The sequence below is a fragment of the Alligator mississippiensis genome, chromosome 8 (assembly GCF_030867095.1).
Source record: "Alligator mississippiensis isolate rAllMis1 chromosome 8, rAllMis1, whole genome shotgun sequence".
Classification (NCBI taxonomy): domain Eukaryota; kingdom Metazoa; phylum Chordata; order Crocodylia; family Alligatoridae; genus Alligator; species Alligator mississippiensis.
In genome coordinates, this window is record NC_081831.1 from 1943815 (window position 1) to 1964913 (window position 21099).

At 62.6% G+C, this 21099-nt stretch overlaps 1 protein-coding gene across 1 annotated transcript; it reads right to left on the reverse strand.

Moving 5' to 3' along the window:
• Window positions 1-1427: 1427 nt before the first annotated feature.
• Window positions 1428-15512, reverse strand: TTYH2 (tweety family member 2). The gene is made up of 14 exons (XM_006270631.4): window positions 15314-15512; window positions 12397-12569; window positions 8927-9038; window positions 7859-8079; window positions 7676-7771; window positions 7205-7277; window positions 6823-6892; window positions 6385-6440; window positions 6101-6193; window positions 5819-5911; window positions 5590-5732; window positions 5086-5271; window positions 4834-4912; window positions 1428-3436 (listed from the first exon to the last, which is right to left on the reverse strand). Exons 1-14 carry the CDS (start codon window positions 15440-15442, stop codon window positions 3356-3358), a joined length of 1605 nt encoding a protein of 534 aa, XP_006270693.3. The 5' UTR covers window positions 15443-15512; the 3' UTR covers window positions 1428-3355.
• Between the last annotated feature and the right edge of the window lie 5587 nt (window positions 15513-21099).

Sequence of the window (21099 nt, forward strand, 5' to 3'; positions counted from 1 at the left end):
CCGGGGCCAGCATGAAGATGGACCTATAGGACCTGGGCGAGATGGACCTACGGGACTTGGGCGAGGTGGACCTTCGGGGCCAGCAGATCTCAGAGCTGCAAATCAGCAGCGCTCCCAGAAGGATTGGACGTGTGTCCAGCCCTGAACATCCAGAGCTTGAAAAGCCTGTAAGGACAAGGTGGTGATTCCTGTTTCAGGTCCTCAGTGAAGACGTGGGCAGTTTCCTTTGGACGTGGGCATTGGAGTCCTCATCCCATCTTCCAGGGCATCTAGTGCCAGCTCCTGCCCAGCAGTCTGGGGGCTGAGCCTGCATGACCAAGCTCCGCTGTCCCTGCCCGAGAGGCTGGTGCTCTCTTCCTTTCCAAGGAAGCCACAGGTGTTTCCTCCCCAAGACCCTTTCCTCCCACCAGGCACACTTCAAGCACGTGCACCGCGGAGCAGGGACACAGCAGGCCTCAACACCCCCCACCACGCTGCCAGCTGCATCCTGGGCCCCGGCTACCGCGCTCCACCGCTTACCCCGCATCTTCCAGCCACAGTAAAAAAAGCCAACACCATGGCCATTAGCAAATCCAAACAGCTTTGCTAGTAATTGCAGGCACTGAAGGCAATTGTAACCTTAAAAACCCTAGTGCCGGCATCCCTTGCTTTATTGGGCAAGCCAGTTAAAAATAAGAAGAAAGCGATTAGCAGGGCAGCATGCAGGCAGCCTCTGAACAGGATCTGAATTGGGGCTGAGTGGTAGGGGCGGGGGCTGGCCGGGGTATTTCCCATCTCAAGCACATGAAACTACCTTGTGCATCCATTGCACGGACTGTTTGCACGGTGCAGCCATTGCACGGACCATCCATTGCACGGGCTGTTTGCACGGACTGTTTGCACAGACCATTCACTGCATGGACCACTTGTGCCAGGGGGTGGCACTGCTCTCTAAACCGAACAGGCGCGCCTGCGTCCTGCTCCCTGCAAGGATCCTCGTTCCCAGAGGCACCTAATGAGAGGAAAGCTGGACAAAGTAGTGTGGAAAGGTCTCCAAGACCCATTCACACTCTGCTTTTTGTGCTCCCTGCAGCTGTTTTGGAAAACCTCTTTGCTAGCGGGACAGTTTGCAAAAGCCAATTTTCAGGTGCGCGCCATGCGGCTCCGAGGCCAGGCTTGTTGAACCATAGCTGCCTGGCAGAGCCCAGGTGCCGCAGGGATATTGAAATAATCCCTCTCTTTATTTGTGAGCAGTTCTCGAAATCCGGCCCACACAGTCACGAAGGGGAAGTGGTAGCAAGTGACCTTTGGAGCCTTAAGAGGGATCAAATCCTGAGAGCAGGGTTGGCATGGCCATGCTCCGACGGGCCCTAAACGTGCAGCCCAGGCCCCTTCCACCAAGCCACGGCTTCTGCCGGGGGTAAAAACCATGCAAGAGCAACAGGAGGTGGAGATTTAATACAAGTGTTTATTGTCTTCGTCCCAGAGGGTACATACAAATCAGACGGGGCTCCCGCACCTTCGCGACGGGGCTCCGGATGAGGTTAGTCCACATGCGTTAAAAACACCTCTGCTATCAGCATCGTTACACTGGAACATTAAAAGAAAAAAAACCCCCAAAAAACAAAAAACCCAACCCGGGGGAAACCGTCCCGCCTGGCTCCTAACTCTAGTGGCATCGAACAGGGACGTACAAACGACGCTATGGTACAAGATATGTACAAGTGCTTTAAAAGCCACGGTGAGTCCCGGCTGTCAAGTAATAAAACCTCCCCGTGGTGCCCGGGGAAGGAGCCTGCCTGGGTTTAGCACTGTTAGCCCAACGTGGGGGTCTGAAGAGCAGAGAGGGGTCTCCCAGTGTTGGCCTCACCAGCCAGACCGAAGCTAGGTCCGGCTCCGCGCGGTCTCTGGTTTCTTGTGCTTGGGTACCGGGAGCCCTCGTCCCCCGCTCAGCCCCAGGAGGTGCCTGCAGATTTTGGGAGCTGACCGGAGTTCAACCCAGCTCCCGTTGTGCTGTGAATGAAGGGAACTACTTCTTTGGGTCCTGATCCTCCCTCCAGGGAGCCTCCCCCACCCTGCCGAGAAGCAGAAGCCAGCAAAGGAGGAACCGAGGCTCTCTTGGAAGAGGAGACACCTGAGGCCTTGAAATCTGCTAGCTGCAGCCCTGCTGCGAGCCTGCTCCTGTTCACAGCTCCCCTGCGCCGCGGCTGCCTCTGGAGACCGTCTCCTGTAGCCTCCGTGGGTAGCACTGTGCGCCTAGCCGGGTCTCGGGGCGAGGGGAAGTATCCCGTCTCCGAAGCAGCACCAGCTTGCTCATCTCCCCCTCCTTTCCACCGCAGTCGAGAGCCAGGTCACAGTGATATCCGGGTAGCTGCCATCCCCTGCTATCGCTGGCAGGAGAAAAGTGCCTGGCTGCATGCCGTCTCCCCCACCCAAACCCCTCTCAGGGGTTGAATGCAGCTTTTCCCTAAATCTAATGCTCCAGGCAGCTCTTTGCAACAAAAATAAGTGCTAAAAAAAAACCAACCCCAAGAGTTACCCACCAGCCAACAGCCTCATGTAAAACACGCGCAACTAAAAACCCTCTAAAAAGGCCAAAGACGTGTGCCATTTGTGTCTGTTCTTTGGATAGGAGTTAAAACCACCGAGGGAAGAGGGGAATCAATGCAAGCAAAAAAGAAAGGATGAAATAAATGTAGTCTGCAGCCTCTGTAATACCTGAGACCATCCCAGCTGGGGCTGGTGATTTCGCGGCTAATTCCACTGGCAAAAGGACTGCAAGGAAGGGGTGGTCGTATGCATGGGACCTACGGACAGAGGGTCATGAAAGTCCAGCTGCGGGGGCTCCCGGATGGAGCCAGGGTCACTAGTGGTTGGTATCGCGTTGCTACAGTGGCTGTGACGTGGACAGTGTGCCGGTCTGGTCATTCGCGCTGCGCTGGCAGCAGGGAGGAAGACTGCCGAAGGCCCCATGGACCGCAGAGAGCCCCCGTCAAGCACCGGGAGGAAGCACGGAGGAACCGAGGGCAAAGCTGCATCCATCCACCAGCTTGCAGCGATGCCCACGACAGTGCAGGGAGGGCAGGAGGTCGCGTCCATGCGCCAGCTGCCGCTCGCCTCGCTCTGGGGAGGGGGTCTGCATCAGGCCCAGGGCAGGAGGGAAGTCCGGAGATGGAGGCTGCAGGGTATCCCATGTGCGCTTCAGAGAGGAAGACTGAACGGAGGCAGGAGCGATCTTCCCGGGAGCCATCTGCCAGGACTGCCCCGGGCGCCTGTCCCTGCCCTTGGCCACGGAGAGGTGTCACCGTGTCCCCAGCCGCCGTGACCGGAACGCCGTCCGCGCGTCTCCTCCCGCGGCGCCGCGGGGGGCCGGGCGCTACGCCGGGAACTCGGGCGTGTAACGCCGGGCATGGTCGTCGTTGACGGAGAGGTACGTGGCACGCATGCTGGGGGAGTACTGCAGGCAAGGAGAGACACGCTCGTTAGGCGCGTGCTTATTGAGGGTGGAGATGCCCACCCGCCAGCCTCGTCACTCCGAGGGAGCGTGTCTCGGTGCCGAGCCCCTTGGAAGTTACTCCCCTCCCAGCCAAACCCCACGCCGGGGAGGAGCTGGATCCTACGTGTGCACCTGCGGCCTCTGCTGTCAATGCGCCTCGCAGGTCTCTTCCGCCTGCGGCAAGAGACTTGCATGCTGCAAATGCTTCCCATTAGGGAATGCAGCCTCTCCTTCCCTTCATTACGCCACAACAACCCCCTCGCCCAAGGCTCAACCCCCAATGGTCTCCAAGCAATTATAGCAGCTGCCTCCCAGGGCATCGGATCCTCCCAAGCTCCAGCCTCGGCAGGGAAATGAAGGAAAAATCAGCATTTAAACCTTTCGCTCTGCAGCACGTTCAGCTGCCCTGAGACGGGACCTTCAAATCCTTTGGGAGCCAAAGGGCTCCATCAGCCTCTTCCTCTCATCAGAGTCCTGCCCTAGCTGCACCTCGAGACACCCGATGCACCGAGGGGTCTGGCGTCTCTTTCCCCCACCCCAGATGGGAGTCAGACCCCGGGGCTGGGGCAGAGACGCAGCATCCCTACTCCAGGGCCTTTTCCTTTGAGGGCTTCGTGGTTTTGCTCCAAGTAAGGCAAAAGGAATCGCGCGCAGGCAGCCAGGGGCAGCGGGGAGGATGGGTGTCGGGGGACCACCGGACTCCAAACAAACAGGAAAAGAGGAAAACAAACCGCCTCTCCCCCCCAGAGGACTTACACTCAACAGGCAACTTAGCTCCACAATCATCGATGCAAGAAACAAAGCAAACGTTAGCAGGCAGTGGGCGTGCAGAGGACGTCATGCAGGCATGCGGGGGGCGTTGGTGAGAATGAAACACGGTCAAAGCGAGCATTTCGGAAGAGCTACAAACCCCCAAAGTAAGCGAGGCCACGTGGCCACTGTGCCCCAGAGGTTTGAATGCTCTGGCCCCTTCCCAGAAGCACCTGGTTAGCCAGAAAGCGTATTAACCCGCTTGACAGGCACGGGCTAGGCCTTTTCAATGATGGCACGTCTCGACCCGGTCGAATGCAGCCACCAGTGTCTCGGCGTGACTTGCTGAAGCTGGGAGCTGGGGCTAAGGGACCTACTCTGTCCTGAGCCCCCTCCTCTCTCATGCCTGGAGCCTGTGTGACCCAGACCCAGTTGCAGATGGGCTGGGAGGCCCAGAGGGGCTGCGTCCCACCCGTGTCCCAGGACAGGCAAGGCGGGGACAGGAGCTGCTCCTGAGCCACCGGCACCAGCTCTGGCCTCCAACAGAGCAGAAGCTTCCCAAGAAGGTCCCATCACAAGAAGGACTTGGCCTCGGAGGCCCACCGTACCGTCGGGGGAGGAGAGCCCCTGCCGATCAGCGGGACGTTCTCGTAGCGCGGGTTCCCGCCGAAGAGGGCTGCCTGGTTCCTGCGGGGAGATGGGACAGGGGCACGTGAGGCCTGCAGCAGTGAGACCAGCCCGCCTCCCTCCAGGATCAGGGCCCTTGGGCGCCAAGCTAGGTGCAGACGCTGCAGGTGCCACTAGGCACCGATCCTGAGCTGGGGCCAGGCACGGATCCTGGCAGCAGGGCATAGCCTTACATGTACTCGGAGACGGGGGCGTTGGAGATGGTCTGGGCGGGCGGGTGCAGGCTGGTCTGGCTGCCCAGGCTGCTGCTATAGCTGCAGAAGCTGCGGAGCTGCCCGCGGGCGGGGTGGTGGGTGGCGATGCGGCGGGCCTGCGGGTTGAAGGGGTCCTCCTCATCGATATCATCATAGTCCCGGTCCCTGCGAGGCAACAGGGGAAAGGGCCGTCAAATCCAGACCTACACCCAGACAGTGGGGTAGGAGCCCCATGGCCATGGCTGGTGCAGGGCTGGGGAAACTGGCCCTCACCCCGTCTCGCCGGGCACGCGGGGCTGGGGTAGTTATCAGGAACGGGGATCTACTTTCCCTGATGTTTCCAGGTGCCCGGCACCACTGGCTGCTGCGCGGGGACTCGGAGGTTAAGAGCAGTTACACGGCAGGGCAGAGCACTTGCCGTGCCATGTCTGTGGGCACCCATCCTCCTAGGCTGGACCTGGCCAGCCCAGCCACAGGACTCACCTGCTAGTGAAGTGCTTCCACGCTCGTGGCGTGGCACAGATGATGGTGGAGAAGGACACGGCGGCCAGGAGGGAGAAAAGGGCCAGGTAGAGCAAGCCCTCGATCCCGTCATAGCAGATGCCCATCAGTGCATCCAGGTAGTCCTGCAGCCGGGAGAGACCACGCCAGCTCATGCACCACCTGGAGGCATCACCCCCCGCCCCAGCAAGGCGCTCGGGCAGCTCCTCACCTTGTGCAAGCCCCGGCAGTCCAGCATGGCTGTCAGCTGGTGCAGGCTGGTCTCGGAGGAGTTCAGCAGCTGCTGGATTCCCAGCAGCTCTTTCTGCAGCAGGGAGCGGGGGTCAGGGCAGAGGCTCGGCGGAAACCGCTCACAGCTGGCGGCAGTACAGGGCTCTGCAGCTGTTCCAGCCACGGGTGCAGGATTCGACCCGCGTCCTCACCCCCCATGCCCCAGGTGGCCCGGGCGTGGCTGGGTTTCCAGCTGCATGTGCGACCCCGTGCCTCGCCTTACCTTGGCGGTGGGGAAAATGGGCACAGCGAACTGTAGCAGCCCCTGCACCTGGATCTGCATGGTGGTGAGCGAGCGCTGGTAGATGGTCAGAGCCTGCAAGTGAAGCCCGGACAGCTCTGTTCCCACTCGCTGCCTCTCCAGGCAGGGAAGACCCCCTGGGACCAGTCTCCGGCCTGTGTCACCCCCTCCGCCCACAGGCAATGCACTCTTGCCCTTCTCCCAGGGCCCTGGGGGGGCTCTCTCCAGCCCAGCCTGCGGGATGCCAGCATGGGGGGAGGCTGTACCTGCTGGAAGGGGTTGCTGAGGCTCTGGCTGCAGTACAGGTAGTAGTGAACCACTTCTGCAAGGCAAAGACAGGTCAAAGCCCCTCCGCCCTGCCCCACGCAGCCAGTGCTCCCAGCCCCCCACGGCTGGACTGCGGCTCCCTGCAGTCTGCTGGGCTCACGCAGCCACGGGGGCAAGTGCAAGCAGCCCAGCCCTGGCACCAAGCGAGCACAACAGCCCCGGAACAGGGGACACAGCCAAGAAGCCTGTATGGAGGGGGCCGGCAGCATCTCCAGCATGGCCTGGGCATCGGGGTGGAAGGGGCAGGTCTGGCTTCCCCACGGAGGGCAGAGCTCCGCCCTATCTAGCCACGAGACCCACAGCCACGCCGCTGCAATGGTGCCGGCTGCACAGGGGCCGTACGTACATGCTCCCGACGTGACGCAGGTGTGCCCTACCTGCACTCAGCTCGCTCTGCGTCTGGTTCATGATGAACTGGTCTGGGGCCACGCAGAAGTCACTGGTGCCCTGCAAAGGCCAGACAGTGCAGGCTCAGAGTGGAGCCAGGTGCTGGTGGGGAGGCCGGCCTGGGAGCAGGGGCACAGCTGGGGAAGGGCAGGTGAGGGGCAGAGGGAGGCCGGGTGGCTGCAATGGGCATGCATGCAGGCTCTCCTGCCCTGCTCCCCAGGGACCCAAGGGTCAGGGCAGGAGGGTGAAGCCAAGGGACAGGCCCCCCATTCTCTGCTGCTGCCTCTCTCCAGAGCTGGCAGCAAGCAGGGAGCCCCTGCTCTCCAGAGATGGAGGGACAGACCGACAGCAGCTGCATCCCCACTCACTCACCACGGCCGCAGAGGTGTCCACAGCCATGGAGGCCCAGCTGAGAATGAGTGTCATGAGCCCACAGCACAGCATCCTAGGGAGAAATCCTTGGGGCTGAGACCTGCTGCTGCCCAGGGCACCAGCCAGGGCTGCCCCTGGGGGTCCCAACCCTCTGCCCATCGCCAGCTCCAAGGTCCAAGCCCACCCCTGGGGCACGTAGGTCCCCCTGCCAAGCAGCTCAAGCACAGCAGGTGACCATGGCACCAGGCCCTGGTCAGCCCATGGGGGATGGCATATCTCCCAAAGCATCACCACGGGCATCGGTGCAAATCAGTGGTCTGTGCGCCCCAGCGAAGCTCCCTAGCCCAGAGAGGCAATAGCTGCCCTGGGCAGGGGGATGCCAGTGCTGCCCCGCTGGCAGGAAGGTGCAAGCTACCCAGGCAGGGGTGCACTGGGCAGAGCCCATGCCTTGTCCAGGCGGGCGGCACTCACGCGGTCAGCAGGCAGCGGGAGCGCTTGGCCAGCCCCAGGCAGGCCAGGAGGCAGATGATCAGGTCCAGGATGAAGAGCAAAAGGTAGGACAGCCACCTGCACGGGGACAGGGAGGATGCAGCCGTGAGCCCCCGCGCTCAGCCACGGTCACAACCAGCCCGCGGCTGCCCCGGTCCTGCTCACCGGTAGTACTCCACGAAGCTGATCTGGCCGGCGGTTGCAGAGAGGTCATGGCTCGCGCCCTGCCAGACGGGCAGCCCCGAGAGCTGCAGCACAATGTTGCCGGCCATCTGCTGCATGAACTTCAGCGTCTGCAGGTAGTCGCCCCGGGGGGTGAAGATCTCCCGCAGGAGAGCCAGGTGCTGCTCCAGCCCCACCTTCATCTGCAGCGTGGTCCCTGAGACCTGCCAGGCCGAGACTGGGCATGAGCCACTAGCCTTGCAACGCCCGGCAGCTTTGCAGCCCTACGCCATCTCACTCTACGAGCTCCAGGCATCCATCCCGGGCTGGGCTCTGCAGCACCCAGGGGAACGATGCCTCTGGCAGCCCCATGGCTACCAAGTTGCTCGTGGTTGAGGCTGCGTGCACCCCAGAGGAGAAAGCCAGCAGGCCCCGGGGTCAAGGAACAGATGGAGGGAGAGAGGCAATGCCGTCATGCTCTGGCAACACGCCTCCAACGGGCTCCGGAGAAAGGAGCTCCGGACAAGGCAGCCACCCACGGCCCGTGAGCTGGGACTTGCGCAGCAGGCAGCACCAGGGCAGTGCTGTGCCCACCTGGGACAGGCGTCTGCATTGCATGGGCCACTGCTGCTCCGTGCCAAGAGGGTGACGAAGCACCCAGCACCTGGACCGGCCCCCATGGGTGTGGGCGTCACAGCGAGCTGCTGTCCGGCCCAGCCGCGTGGGCAGCGGAGGAAATGCCTGTCCAGGCACATCACCCGGCTCCCTGCAGAGCCAAGCACCATCCAGCGCGGGGGCTGCAATGCACCAGACCCATCCCTCCGCGGAGATGCCGCTTCCGGAGGAGGCTGCCCGGAAAGAGCCCACGGCCTGGGGGAGGGGGCCGCGGCTCTTCCCCGGCAGGCGGCACAAAGGCCCATTCTCTGCTCCGCGGCCGAGAGCCCCAGAGAGGCCGGCTGGCCAGCGGCGCCACCAGGCACGAGGCTTGAGATCAAGGCATGTCCCTGCCCTGTCCTGGCAGCCCCCGATCTTCCAAGGCAATGGGCCCCTGTGATGGTGGGGGGCTCTCACCAGCGAGTCGATGCCAGACAGCGTGTGGTTGGCGTTATCCAGGGCATAGAGCAGCTGGGAGACGCCATCGTTGGTCTCGCTGTTCCCGTAGAAGCCGATGCCGATGGCAGCGCTGTGGGCAAGAGAAATGCCGTGGTTTGGCCAGGCTTGCCCCTGGGAGACCCCTCCCCTGCCAGCCGCCAGCCCCTTGCCCAGCAACCCTGCCCTGGCACACTGGTTTGCCCATGGGCACCAGCCCCAGAGCCATCCCCTCTCCAGGTCCTGGGGTCCCTGCTCCCCAGCTCAGGACTAGACCGGGCAGATGCAGCAGCCAGGAGCAGAGCTGGGCACGGTCCCCAGGAGCCCTGGCTTGGTCTTTGCTGGGAGCACGCGGCTTCCAGCTGTGCCAGGGGTTGGGGGAGCTCTTGCAGCACCCCTGCAACAGCTGGGGCCGAGGGCAGCAGGGAGCCAGATGCCCGCGGTGCGCAATGCCCGCGAGTGCCGGGCACTGAGGCCACCAGGCCAGCAAAGCAGATTACAAGGATCGCAGCAGCACAGCTCCCGATTAAACCTGCTCCACGCTTAATCCCCCGGTGGGGGGGAATGAGCCGGGCTCTGCCTGGTCCCCCCTCCAGCCCCGTCTCACCCCAGCCGGGGGGCTCCAGACCTCCGTGCAGCCTGGTCTGTGGGATGGGGCCGTCCCAAACGCGCACCCCACCTGGGCACCTGGGTTCCAGCCCGACTCTGCCACTGATGCACTGGGCGACCTCCTGCCAGGCCCTTTGCCTCCCAAGCTCTGCCTCTCCTCTGGGGGGTGTCAGTGCCCGGAGACCCCGGAGCAGGGTGCTCCCCTGCGGGGGCACCCGAGCCCCCTGCAATCACACGGCCCAGCCAGACACCCCCATGGCCAGGAGATCATGCCTGCTAGGGTGGTGGGTTCAGATCCTGCTGCCGGGCACAAGCATCACAAGTTCCAGTCTCAGCCCAGCCCCAGCAAGGTGCCGGCAATGGCAGCTTCAGTTCTGCGGCCGGTGCCGTCTGGTGCAGGACCCCAGGCCTGGCACAGCTGCATGGGCACCCCCCAGGCTGGCACCCCCGACCACGATTGCACGTGGCCTCCGGTGCCTGACTGCAGGGCACGGTGCTGCCCGTGACCAGGGAGGGTCTTAGGCATGCGCCAGCAGCGGGGACTCTCTCCAGGCCCCTGCGCTGGGGCAGGATTGCTGCTGCGGTTGCTGATGAGCAGCAGAGCCCGGGAAGTCACGTGCGGCCGTGCGGGGAGGGGGGCAGTCATGGGAAGAGCACGCCGGGCTAATTGGAGGCCTTCTCCTCGTTACGGCATATTTATGACCCGACACTGAGCGGTCTGTCTCGGCCGCAGGAGACGCGCTCTAGCCTGCCCGCATCACGCTGAGGCCATTAGCAGCCCCCGGGGTCCCCCCCGCCCCTCGAGCAGCTGTGTGGGGATGGACGGCTGCCCTGCATCTGGCTACGAGGGCTTGGGGAGACATGCAGACGGCACTGGCTCCAGCACCTCCCCTGCAAGGAGGGGGCCCTGCCCAGCCGCCCCAAACCTGACAGCAGACGGGCACGGCAAGCTTGGGGCTGCACCAGGGCTGCACCCAGCCCCCCTTCCCCACCCCCAGCATGGGCCCGGCTGAGGCAAACACGGGCATGACCCCCAGCAGGACCATGGCCCTACTGCCCAGAGCGCCCGTGATGCCCACAGCACCCCGTCCCCGCAGCCGGCAGTGCCAGCACAGCGGGATGCCCCGGATGGAGCAAAGCCCAGCCCCTCTCTGCGGTGTGGGGACCCTCGTCCGCGATGAGCCCAGGGCTCCTGAGCAGCCAGCTGTGCAGTGCTGCAGCCACCATCTGCTCCAGGGCCTGGGATTAGCAACCCCAGCTCCCCACTGCCCAAATTAGCCGTGCCCGGGGGGCAAACTCATGGAGCAGGAGGGCTGAGGGTGCAGGAGGGAAGGGGGAAGGGCTCGGCAGTCCCAAGATCGCTCCCTCCAAAGGCAATTGCTGCCTAAGCTGCCAGAGCACCGGATCTCATCGCTGCAGTTCACGTGCGCGGCTGGGTCGCAAATCCTGCTTACAGGGCCCAGCGAGGCCTGGCCTGGGCTGGCCGCCTGCACCGAATCCTGGCCTGGCTCTGCTCCTCTACCCTGGAAAAGACGCTTCAGCCCGTCTCTGCTGGCAGCTCACGGCCCCACGTCCCAGGTGGACACGGAGAGGGCGAGGGAGTGACCCAGGCTGCAGGGCAGGGCTGGGGCAGGCAGCAACGAACCCAGGCGTCCGAGCCACACCAGCACCGCGTGCACCAGCCGCGGGCCTATTGCAACAGTGCAGGACAAAGGTGCCAGCCCAAGCCTTTGCTCCTGGCTCACAGCAATGGGTCCGAGGGGCTGCAACTGCTCCAGGGCACAGGAGCCCTTTGGCCCCAGCATCGCCCCCGTTCGCCGAGCCAGGAGCTGTCAGCTTCCAGGCTGATAAAGCAGCCAGGATGGATCCCCGGGCAGATCCCAGCCCCTTGGACCATGCAGCTTGCACTTGCTTCTCATCAATGCAAGCTCCTAGAGCAGCGGGGCTGGAAGTGGGGGTCACATCTAGTCCAACCCCCTGCCCAAGGCAGGGTCAGCCCTGTCCAAAGCATCCCAAACGAACCCGTTTCACTTCTACCTAGGAGAACTTTTACACTCCCTGCTCTCTCCTATGCCTATGAAGGGCGAGTGTGCCCAAAAGCTTGCAAATAACTAAACTAATTTGTTTGCAAAAATCTAGTTGGTCTAATAAAAGATATCACCTCTTCCATGAGTTTTGATTCCTTTTGTCCAAGCCAGTGGTTATCAACCACTTCAGACTCTAGACGCCCCTCAGAAAATGCTAGCTCTTAATCTGCCTTCATTTTTTGACTATGGGAGATGACTACGGCAATTCTTCCATGCAAAGACCTCGGGAAGACCACGACCGGTTGGCACGTTCCTACCACTACGGGCTCCTGTTTGAAACCTCCGGGTTTGTCTTGTGAATCGTGCTCACACGCTGAACTGTGCTAGCGCTGTCCTGCGGTACTCTTGAAAGGATCTCAAAGCTCCTGGTTGAGAATCACTGGTCTAAGCTCGTAGGACATCTAGCCCGGCACAACCGCGTGGCAGAACCCCTGGCCCTAGCACAGGTGAAGCAGGGGGACCGGGTCCTGCTGCCGCACGGGTGGTCAAGATGCACCGGAGAGATCTGAGGCAGAGGGCCGTGCCCCCATGGAAGAGCAAAGCAATTCCTCTGTAGCAAAGCAGCCTGCGAGCCCACGACTGTCACAAGGTGGGTGACAGTTGTGAAACCTCTGGGTGCCCAAGTGCAGGCATTTGCAGAAGCGCAGGTGCGTGCATACGGAGCAGTGCCATCCCGAGCCGCACGCTGCCCGCTTGAAGCAGGTTGACCCCCACATCCACCCAGCTCCCACGCCCCGGTCCAGCCCGGGCACTCACCAGCAGATGAGGCCGGCGATGACGGCGGTCCAGGTGACGCAGCAGGAGCTGGGTTGCTTGGTCTCGGTGCCCTCGCCCCTCTTGCAGCAGCACAGGCAGATCAGGTAGACGGTGAGGAAGAGGAGGTTGAGGCCGAGGCAGACGGCTGCCACCAGGCCCAGGAACAGCAGCGACTGCGTGGGAAGAGAGGCCCGAGTCAGTGCTGAGGCATGGGCTGGGACGCAGGAACTGCACAGATCTGGGTTCCCAGGGGCAAGCCCTTGGCTGCGGACCCCAAAAAGGTGGGGCCTGGCAGGGCTACGTGCAGCCCAGTGCCCTCCTCTCCACCAGTGCCAAGGCAGGACTGGCGGGCCCCCGCACCCGGAGCAGGCAGGGCCAGGGGGCTCCATGCACAGACAACACGGAGCCCGGGATGACACGAACCCCAGGCCACCCACTGCTGGGAGGGGATCCTAGGGAGCACGGGGCCATTGCAGCGCCCCGGCCGGCTGCAAGGAGGACGCTGATTTGCATCTATAACAATAGGGCCCATCTACCCCCAGTGACCTTTGCAGCGCGGCGTGCCTCAATGAAGCAGTGCGGCGAGAGCCCCGGGCGCTGGGCACCGTCGCTCACGAAGACGACGCATGACCGAGCCAGGCAGGACCAGTGGGTACGAGGCTCCTGCAAACCCTCCCTGCTCTGCCGCAGCTCTCGCGCTGCAAAGGGGTCCCACCCGAGCCCCAGGTGCCCCAAGAGCGCCCGGCTCAGCAACACCTCGGTCCTGCGGGCTGGGAGCCTGACTGCCTGCTGAGGGTGACTCAGAGGGCCGGCTCCTTCCCGACGCCTGCTTGCACTTCCCATTGCCAGGGTCAATCCCAGCCTTTATTGCCCTGCCGGGGACAGGAGCGCTGACTGCACAGTACCAAAGGGCGAGAGAAGAACAGCCGAACCCAGTGGGAGACACGTATCTCGCCTCTGGCCCCGGCAGCAGGCTCCGAGGGGGAAGCCGCCCCCTGCCCCATTGCAATAAAGCCCCCTTTGTCCCCACGGCCGCAGGCCCCGTGCTCCCCTCTCCCATTGCAGCACCAGCCCAGGCGCCCCCCATGTGACGGGACTCACGCCCCGGTCACGAGGGGCAGCTGCCGGCAAGCGGGGTCTCTCCAGGAGGCGTGGGTGGGGGGTGCGAAAGTGAAGCCATGGTGCCTCAGCAGGCAGCACCGACCCCAGGGTCCAGCGCGTGTGCAAGGAGGAAACCCCGGGGGTTCGACTGCCTGTCCCAAGCCCCCGGGCAGGACCGGCCTGGCCTCGGCAGCTGGCGGGGCAGAGAGGGGGCAAGTTGGGCTGTGGCTAACGCGGAGACAGGCTTGTTAGTGCCTCCAGGACCCCTATCCCTGCGGCCCAAGGGCAGGCGATTAAGCACGGAGCCCAACAGCTCCCCATTCGGGGAGCTCAGACAGCGCCGGGACCTCCGCCTGGGGTAGAGACTTAGATGGGGCAAGGGCCAGACGGGCTCCTGCTGCTGGGGGGTAGTGGGGCAGGGCAGAGGGGCCCTAAGGACACACCACGCCCCAGGCTTGTCCCACTCCCTCCACTTCCAATCGCTCTGTGCCAGCCCAGAGGTGGCCGCATTTCGGCGGGGCTGTGGCACAGGTGGGGGTAAAAGCTGCCCGGGAAGTGGGGGCACCACCAGGCTCTCAGCCCCACCCCACGGCGGGCTCCGGCCCCAGCAGAGATGATCAACCCCCTGCGCAGGAAGCTTTCTGCGGTCAATTGTTTCAGGTTTTCCTTCCTCCCAGCCCCATCAGGCAACACCGAAGGCAGATAAAAGCCGAATGAGTTGACCTCAAGCCGGTACCATGGGCTCCAGACCCAGCCACAAAGGGCACGGCACGGGGGCTGGAGAGACGCTTCCTAACCAGCGCCGGGGAGAGCAAAGGAACGATCCTGTCTACGGCTGCCAGTGGGCTCTGCATCCCAGAGGCTGCGCTAGGGGCATGCGGCTGCTTCTGGGGTGGCGGGCACCAAGCAGGGCAGATTTGGGGAGAGGACTTGTGTCCATGCAATGGTCACGAGTGCTCCCACCCCCCGGCCCTGGGACGGAGCCGCTCTCCCGTACCCTCCACCGCCCGTCGGATGCAGCGGGGCAGTCTTCGACGGGCAGCCCCCCGTGCCCTCGGCACCCGTGCGAGGTCACCATCCCGGCTTTGCCACGGCTCTCCCGGCGCACCCCCTTCCACCAGCCCCTCCTGCAGCGTGCTAGGCAGGGCGGGACGTGGAGCTGCGGGATGTGGTAAGGATCGCCTTCCCAGGATGTTACCCCACAGTAACAGCTCCACGGGCAGCCCCTACCCCTAACCCGGCCAGAACAGGGGGCGGCCCGGAGAGGTCCATGCTAGCTCCGGAGGCGCAGCAGGCCGCCGTGCCCACGCGGGGGACGCGCATCTGGGCCCCGGCTGCCGCAGAGGCTTTCCCAGGGCTGGAAGGGAGCCCGGCGAGTTGTCTGCCTTTCTCCACAACCATCTTAGCGGGTTTTGTTCGCCGGGCTGGGGATTACGCAAAGCTGGGGGAGGGGAGTCCGGCGAGGCTTCGCCTCCCACGAGGCGCTGGCTCTTTGCCCCCCTCTGCCCCCGGAAGCGGAGCCGCCTGCCCCCCTTCCAGCCTGCGCGTACCCCCTCCAAACCCAGGCGGGGGTGGGAAGGGCCTGGCCCCAGGATGCGGGGCTGGCAGGCGGCGTGCCCCGCTGCAGGATGGAGACGGTTGCCAGCCCTGGACTGGATTCGGTGGCGGCGGTGCTGGAAACCTCGAGCCATCGTGCGGCGCGGCCGGCGCTTTCTGGGGCTGGCAGAGCGGTGCCCCCAAATGCGGCTGGCTCTGGGGTGGGGCGCCAGCCGTGCAGGTGCCCGCGCCGCGCCCCCCGCGCCGTGCCCGCACCCACCTGCTGGTAGCCGGGGTCCCGCGGGCGGAAGGCGGCGGGCACGGGCTGCAGGCGCAGGCTCAGGTGCGGGAAGCCGTGCAGCCAGGCCGCCCACCACGGCGACACGTACTCGCCGCGGGCCCCCGGCATCGCCCCGCCAGCCCGGCTCCCCCGCTCCGCTCCGCTCCGGCTCCGGCTCCGCTCCGGCTGCAGCCGCGCCCGCCCCGCTCCGCCCCGGCCCGGCCCGGCCCCGCACCGCTCCGCCTCCCCGCACAGCCCGGCCCCTTCCCTACGGGGCTGGACCCTGCCTCTGCATAGGGGACGTGCCCACCCGCCCCGTCCTTCTCTATAGGGCCGGGCCCTGCCTGCTCTATAGAGGACATGCCCACCCACCCCTTCTCTATAGGGCCGGACCCTGCCTCTGCATAGGGGACGTGCCCACCCGCCCCGTCCTTCTCTATAGGGCCGGGCCCTGCCTGCTCTATAGAGGACATGCCCACCCACCCCTTCTCTATAGGGCCGGACCCTGCCTCTGCATAGGGGACGTGCCCACCCACCCCGTCCTTCTCTATAGGGCCAGACCCTGCCTGCTCTATAGAGGACATGCCTCCACTGCTTTCTTTTCTATAGGGCCAGACCCTGCCTCTGCATAGGGGACATGCTCACCAATCCCTTCTTTATAGGACTGGACCCTGCCTGCTCTATAGAGGACATGCTCACCCACCCCTTCTTTATGGGGCCGGACCCTGCCTCTGCATAGGGGACATGCCCACTGACCCCTTCTCTATAGGGCCAGACCCTGCCTCTGCATAGGGGACATGCTCACCAATCCCTTCTTTATAGGACTGGACCCTGCCTGCTCTATAGGGGATATGCCCACCCACCCCTTCTTTATGGGGCCGGACCCTGCCACTGCATAAGGGATGTGCCCACCCTGCTTTCTTTTCTATAGGGCTGGACCCTGCCAGCTCTATAGGGGACATGCCCACCGACCCCTTCTTTATAGGGCTGGACCCTGACCGCTGTATAGGGAACATGCTCACTGACCCCTTCTCTATAGAGCCGGACCCTGCCACTGCATAGGGGACATGCCCACCCTGCCCCTTCTCTATAGGGCCAGACCCTGCCAGCTCTATAGGGGCTTTGCCCACCTGGCCCCCTTTCACCCCTGATGGCTCTATAGGGGCCAGAGCCTGCCAGCTGCATAGACAGCCATGCCCACCTGGCCCCCTTGGTTGTAGGGCTAGACCAGCCCAGCCCGCATCACAGATTCACAGCAGTTTAGGGGCTGGAAGGGCCCTTGTGAGATCATCGGGTTGTCCCTGTGAGCTCTATAGAGGCTCGACCCTGCCAGCTGTATAGGGGACCATGCCCACTCGGCCCCCTTCATCCCCATGGGCTCTATAGGGCTAGGCCAGCACAGCCTGCGTCACCCCTGCAAGCTCTATAGAGGCGAGACTCTGCCAGCTCTTTAAGGGATCTGCTCACCTGGCCGGTTTTGTCCCCATGGGTTGGTCTATAGGGGATGTGCTGCTCAGCTGCCTTTGTTCCCATGATCTGTGTAGGGGTGAGAACAGCCCAGTCTTCCCATGGGCTCTATAGGGGCTATACCTGCCCAGCCCCCTTTCTCCTGGCACGTTCTATAGGGGCTGTAACAGCCAGGTTCGTCTGCCATGTGCAGGCTCTATAGGGCAGCGCCCTGGCTCCTGCCAGGCTCCAGAGGGATGTGACCGTTTCCCCTGCAGGCCCTATAGAGGTGCTCCCCCCGCACCCCCTCCTGCAGGCTCTGCCGGGATGTGTCCTGGGCATGGCCTGGGGTCTGCCCACCGCGCCCCCACCCTCCTGGCCTGGCCATGGCTGGCACCTACCCCCAGGCCAGGTGCAATGCCTCATTTGCGAAGCACTAGGCAGGGGTGCAGACCAGGCAGATGGGCTAGGACTCCTGGGTCCCTTCCTGAGCCGCCGTGCAACCTTGAGAAAGTGCCCGTGCCCTCCTGGACCACGGCATCCCCGTCTGCGCAGCAGGAGTGAAGACAGCACTGTGCATCCACGATTAACCCAGTCCTCCCCGGCGCATCCTGCACCACATCCTCCGTGGAGCCAGACCCACTGCCTGATGCCAACTGGCTGCTGCTGGGTTTCCGCATGCAGCTCGGAGTCGTCCTTCTCTGCCCAGCCAGGTCCTTCAAGCTCAAGGCCCCGCTGATGGCAGCGGGCCGGACGGCTGCCATGAGAGGCTGTTTCTTATGCCGTCAGGCTGGCACAGGATGTGAGAAATGATCTGCAAGCCCCTCCATCGTCCCAGCAGCTTGCAAGCTGGTAGCAGACAGGGCCTGCTTCTACGCCTTGTGCCTGCCAGCTAGAAAGACGTGAGCCCCAGGAAGCCCAGCCTGTCCTTGGGAACGCAGAGGACTGCAAGGAGAGGCAGGCCAGACAGTCCCTGAAGCTGAGTCTGTGGTGGAAGCTGAGCCTGGGAGCAGGGAGACCTGCATTTACAGCCCTGCTCTACCACTGATGCTCTGTGTGACCCCGGGCAAGTCACTTAGCCCAGCCAGGCAGGTAGCATGGAGACGCACCTAGAAGCTGCAAGGCCAGATAAACACCGCGAAGCACTCCCGGGGCCACCACAGCCCCGAGCTGGGACACAGACCTCGTGGGACAGGAGGAAACAAGTCAGGCTGCTCCAATCTTTTGCGGGCTGCTACCATGACTAACAGCCACGTGTGGGAAAGAGGAAGTGTGCTGGGTTTGCTTTTATGCTGGGGGTGGAGACCCTCACACCCTCCCCCATCCCACCCTTTTAACCCCACATGCTGCCTTGCAGCAAGGAGCATGTGGGGTTAAAAAGGAGGAAAGAGGCATTTCCTGTGGGAAGTCACCCACGCAGGCCCCTGATGCAGTCTTCCCCCCACGACAGCTGCAGAGTCCATGAGAACCCCTTTCTGGCTGCAAGGTCCCTTGGTGCAGGGTGTCCGTGGGCTGCACAGTGCTGGCGTCTGGCCCCACAGACCTCGGCCCCTGCTCCAACGGGCTTGGCGCACAGACAGCAGCAAGTTCCTCTTCCCAAGCCCTGCCTCAGCTCGTCTCAGGAGGGTCAGATAGGGCAACTTCCAGCTCTGCGGGGCCGGGACACCCTGCTCCTGACCTGGCTGGCTGGGCTCTGCAGAGCAGACCAGGGCAGGGGCAGTCCCCCCAGACCCCCAGCTCTCCAAGGGAGCTGCTAGTCCTGGAAGTTGTGTGAACCCAGCAGGAGCTGGAGAGGCAGGGGGTTTCGCTTCCCCTGGCCAGGTGACAGAGGAGCTCCCCGCTATCCTGTCCTCTGCCAGCGGGCGCGGGCGCTTACCTAACGCCCTCCTGGGGGAAGGCCTCTGACTGCAGAGCTGAATGTGACTGATTAGGCAACTGGCTGATTAAACAAAGGACATGTCTTCTGCGAAGGCAACAAGACAGCGAGGGAGTGAAATCGGATCCAACCAGCTCCTTATTGCCCTGCCCAGGCTCAGCCACCCCTTGCAAGGGGTCCCAGGATCCTGGCATTAGTCACCCCGGGTCCCCCAGGTAACACCATGGCATAGAGGTGCCCAAAGGATAAAGACTGACCCCGGATACCAGGCCGAAAGGTGCTGCAGACTAGAGTCCCCGTGGCTAGAGCACCAGGCCTTGAAGCGAGGGGAGAGGAGTCAATCGGGCGAGGACATGTTTTTGGTTCAGTTCAAGGACGACAAGCAACATTTGGGGCATGCCTGTGTCAGAGGGGCAGAATTAAGGGGAGAGACCTTAATCTGATGCATGCCTGGCACAACATAGGATGGGTTTGCAGGCCTTTGAGCTAGAAGAGGCTGTCTCTGCTTCACCCCAAGCAGCTCCTGCTCCTCCAAAGCTGGGTTTGGAGCTGGGTAGAAAAAACGCAGACGTCCCTGTCTGTGCACCGTAGGACTGAGAGCATGCGGGATAGCCAGGGATCCCCACTGCATCTCCATGTCCCAGCTGTGTGCAGGTCTCCCTGCTGAGCACACACTTTGAGTACTCCCCCCTGTCTGACTCAATTCCAGTTTGTTGACCGATAGGGTCACATCTCAACCTCTCCCTGCAACCTGGCACTCACCCGGGTAAGAAAACCCCAGGGCGCCACTTAAGACAGCTGCACCACCGCCTGCTGCTGACCATGCCAAGGCGCTGCCCCCATGGGAGGCCACCTGTTCCTCATCCTGGAAGGGACCTAGCCCCACGGAGAGGAGCTGGGGCTTAAGGAAGAGTTGGTGCTCAAGCAGCTTGGGCCCAAAGCATGCTTGCAGAGCGAGGCTGAGATCTCCAGAACCCCCAGGCAGGAACGAGCCTGTAATGGCTCCCAAGAAACCAACCCAGCCCCATAACTCTTTCCCCTTCCCCTCTATGAATCACAGGGGACCACGGAGCCTTGCACAGCTTTTATTGCTTCCTGCGCCGCCGCCTAACAGAGCCCGTAAATTCCCAGCTTTTACCGCATGATGTCATGGCCTCGGGGCTGATGTAATGAATCAGCGGTGCCATAACACCATCCTTCAAAGCTGCCAGTGGAAGGCAGGCCAGCGCCAGCCCAGCCGAAGGGCCCCGGCTCCCCCAGTGCGGTCTAACGAGATAGTTCATTGAGGGACCCTGATGAGCAGCATCCCCTGGGCTGGGCTATTTCACACAGCCCATTGCATTTGCATAGCAACTGTAACAATGTCCCATGCATTTCTCAGGGGCTCGCCAGACGGATGCTTCTCTAGTGGCTTAGTGTCACTGTAAATCCTCCATGAAATACTGGCCTCCCTCATGGAGTTGCCTCTTTATAGCCCCCTTTCAAGCACACATGATTAATACCCAACCCTCCAGCTGGAGATCCAGGGACCTGGGTCCATATCCAAGCTGGGGAAAGGCCACCAGTTTTGGGGTAAGGGTGGTTTGCAACAGCTCCGCTGCAAAAATCTTCCGGGAAAAGAATGATCTCATCCATGCCCTCTTTGGGAAAGCTCCTGGTCTTCACAGAGGAAAGCTTTCAGAAGACTTTTACTTATGTACAGATTTAGTGCAGCAGTTGAGCAGAAGCTTGGGACAGCCCCAGATCTGCACTCCATTTGTGCCAGTCATCTAGATGCAGCTTCTGTACTTAGCAAAGAGCCAAGCAGGACAGAAAGGTCTAATGGCAGAGCTCCAAGCTCCACTCCTTCTGCCCCTAGCAGGTGCATGCACACCCTTTGTGCTTGCTCCCTGCTCTTTGAAACATGCCTGTTTATGGCCTCTCAAGCCAGCCCATGCTGGTAAATTATGTGCTGTGAGTAAGGAAGGATGTAGCCAGGCCTCTGCAGACATGGATGCACCCAACTCTTGGACCAGGGCTGTTAAGAGAAAAGCACAGCTCTCCATAACCTGCCCCGGTTATGTGCTATTAATTTGTGTGCATTACTGCCATACACGCTTGTGTGCTGCCTGCAGGGTTTGCTCAGTGGTGCCAATCGATGCCCAGCTGATTCCAGGCCAGGAAGGATGTCCAAGTCCCAGCAGCTGCAGCACTGGCTGTGATAAGCACCCTGGAATCCTCCTCAAGGCTGACCTGTACATCACATTACACAAGGTTCAGTGCCCTGAGCAAACCTAGTACCAGCGTGGCACGGCTACTTCACCGCTGCAGGGGACTCTCCAGGGCAGCAGAGCTATTTGACTTGGCTCCGTTGCCTGTTTGCCTGGAAGCAGCAGACCAGCACAGATGAAGAGGCTTTGCTGGCTGAACGTGGACATGTTTGTATTCCCTCCATGAGAGGTAGGGCTCAGCCCAGAGCTGGTGC

Excerpts from the sequence above, each read along its gene's own strand:
- TTYH2 (XM_006270631.4), bottom strand. The coding sequence starts at position 15,442 with ATGCCGGGGGCCCGCGGCGAGTACGTGTCGCCGTGGTGGGCGGCCTGG. Across the intron at positions 6,893-7,204 it reads TGGACACCTCTGCGGCCGTG|GGCACCAGTGACTTCTGCGT; the intron begins GTGAGTGAGTGG and ends TGGCCTTTGCAG. Across the intron at positions 6,194-6,384 it reads TCAGCAACCCCTTCCAGCAG|GCTCTGACCATCTACCAGCG; the intron begins GTACAGCCTCCC and ends CTTCACTTGCAG.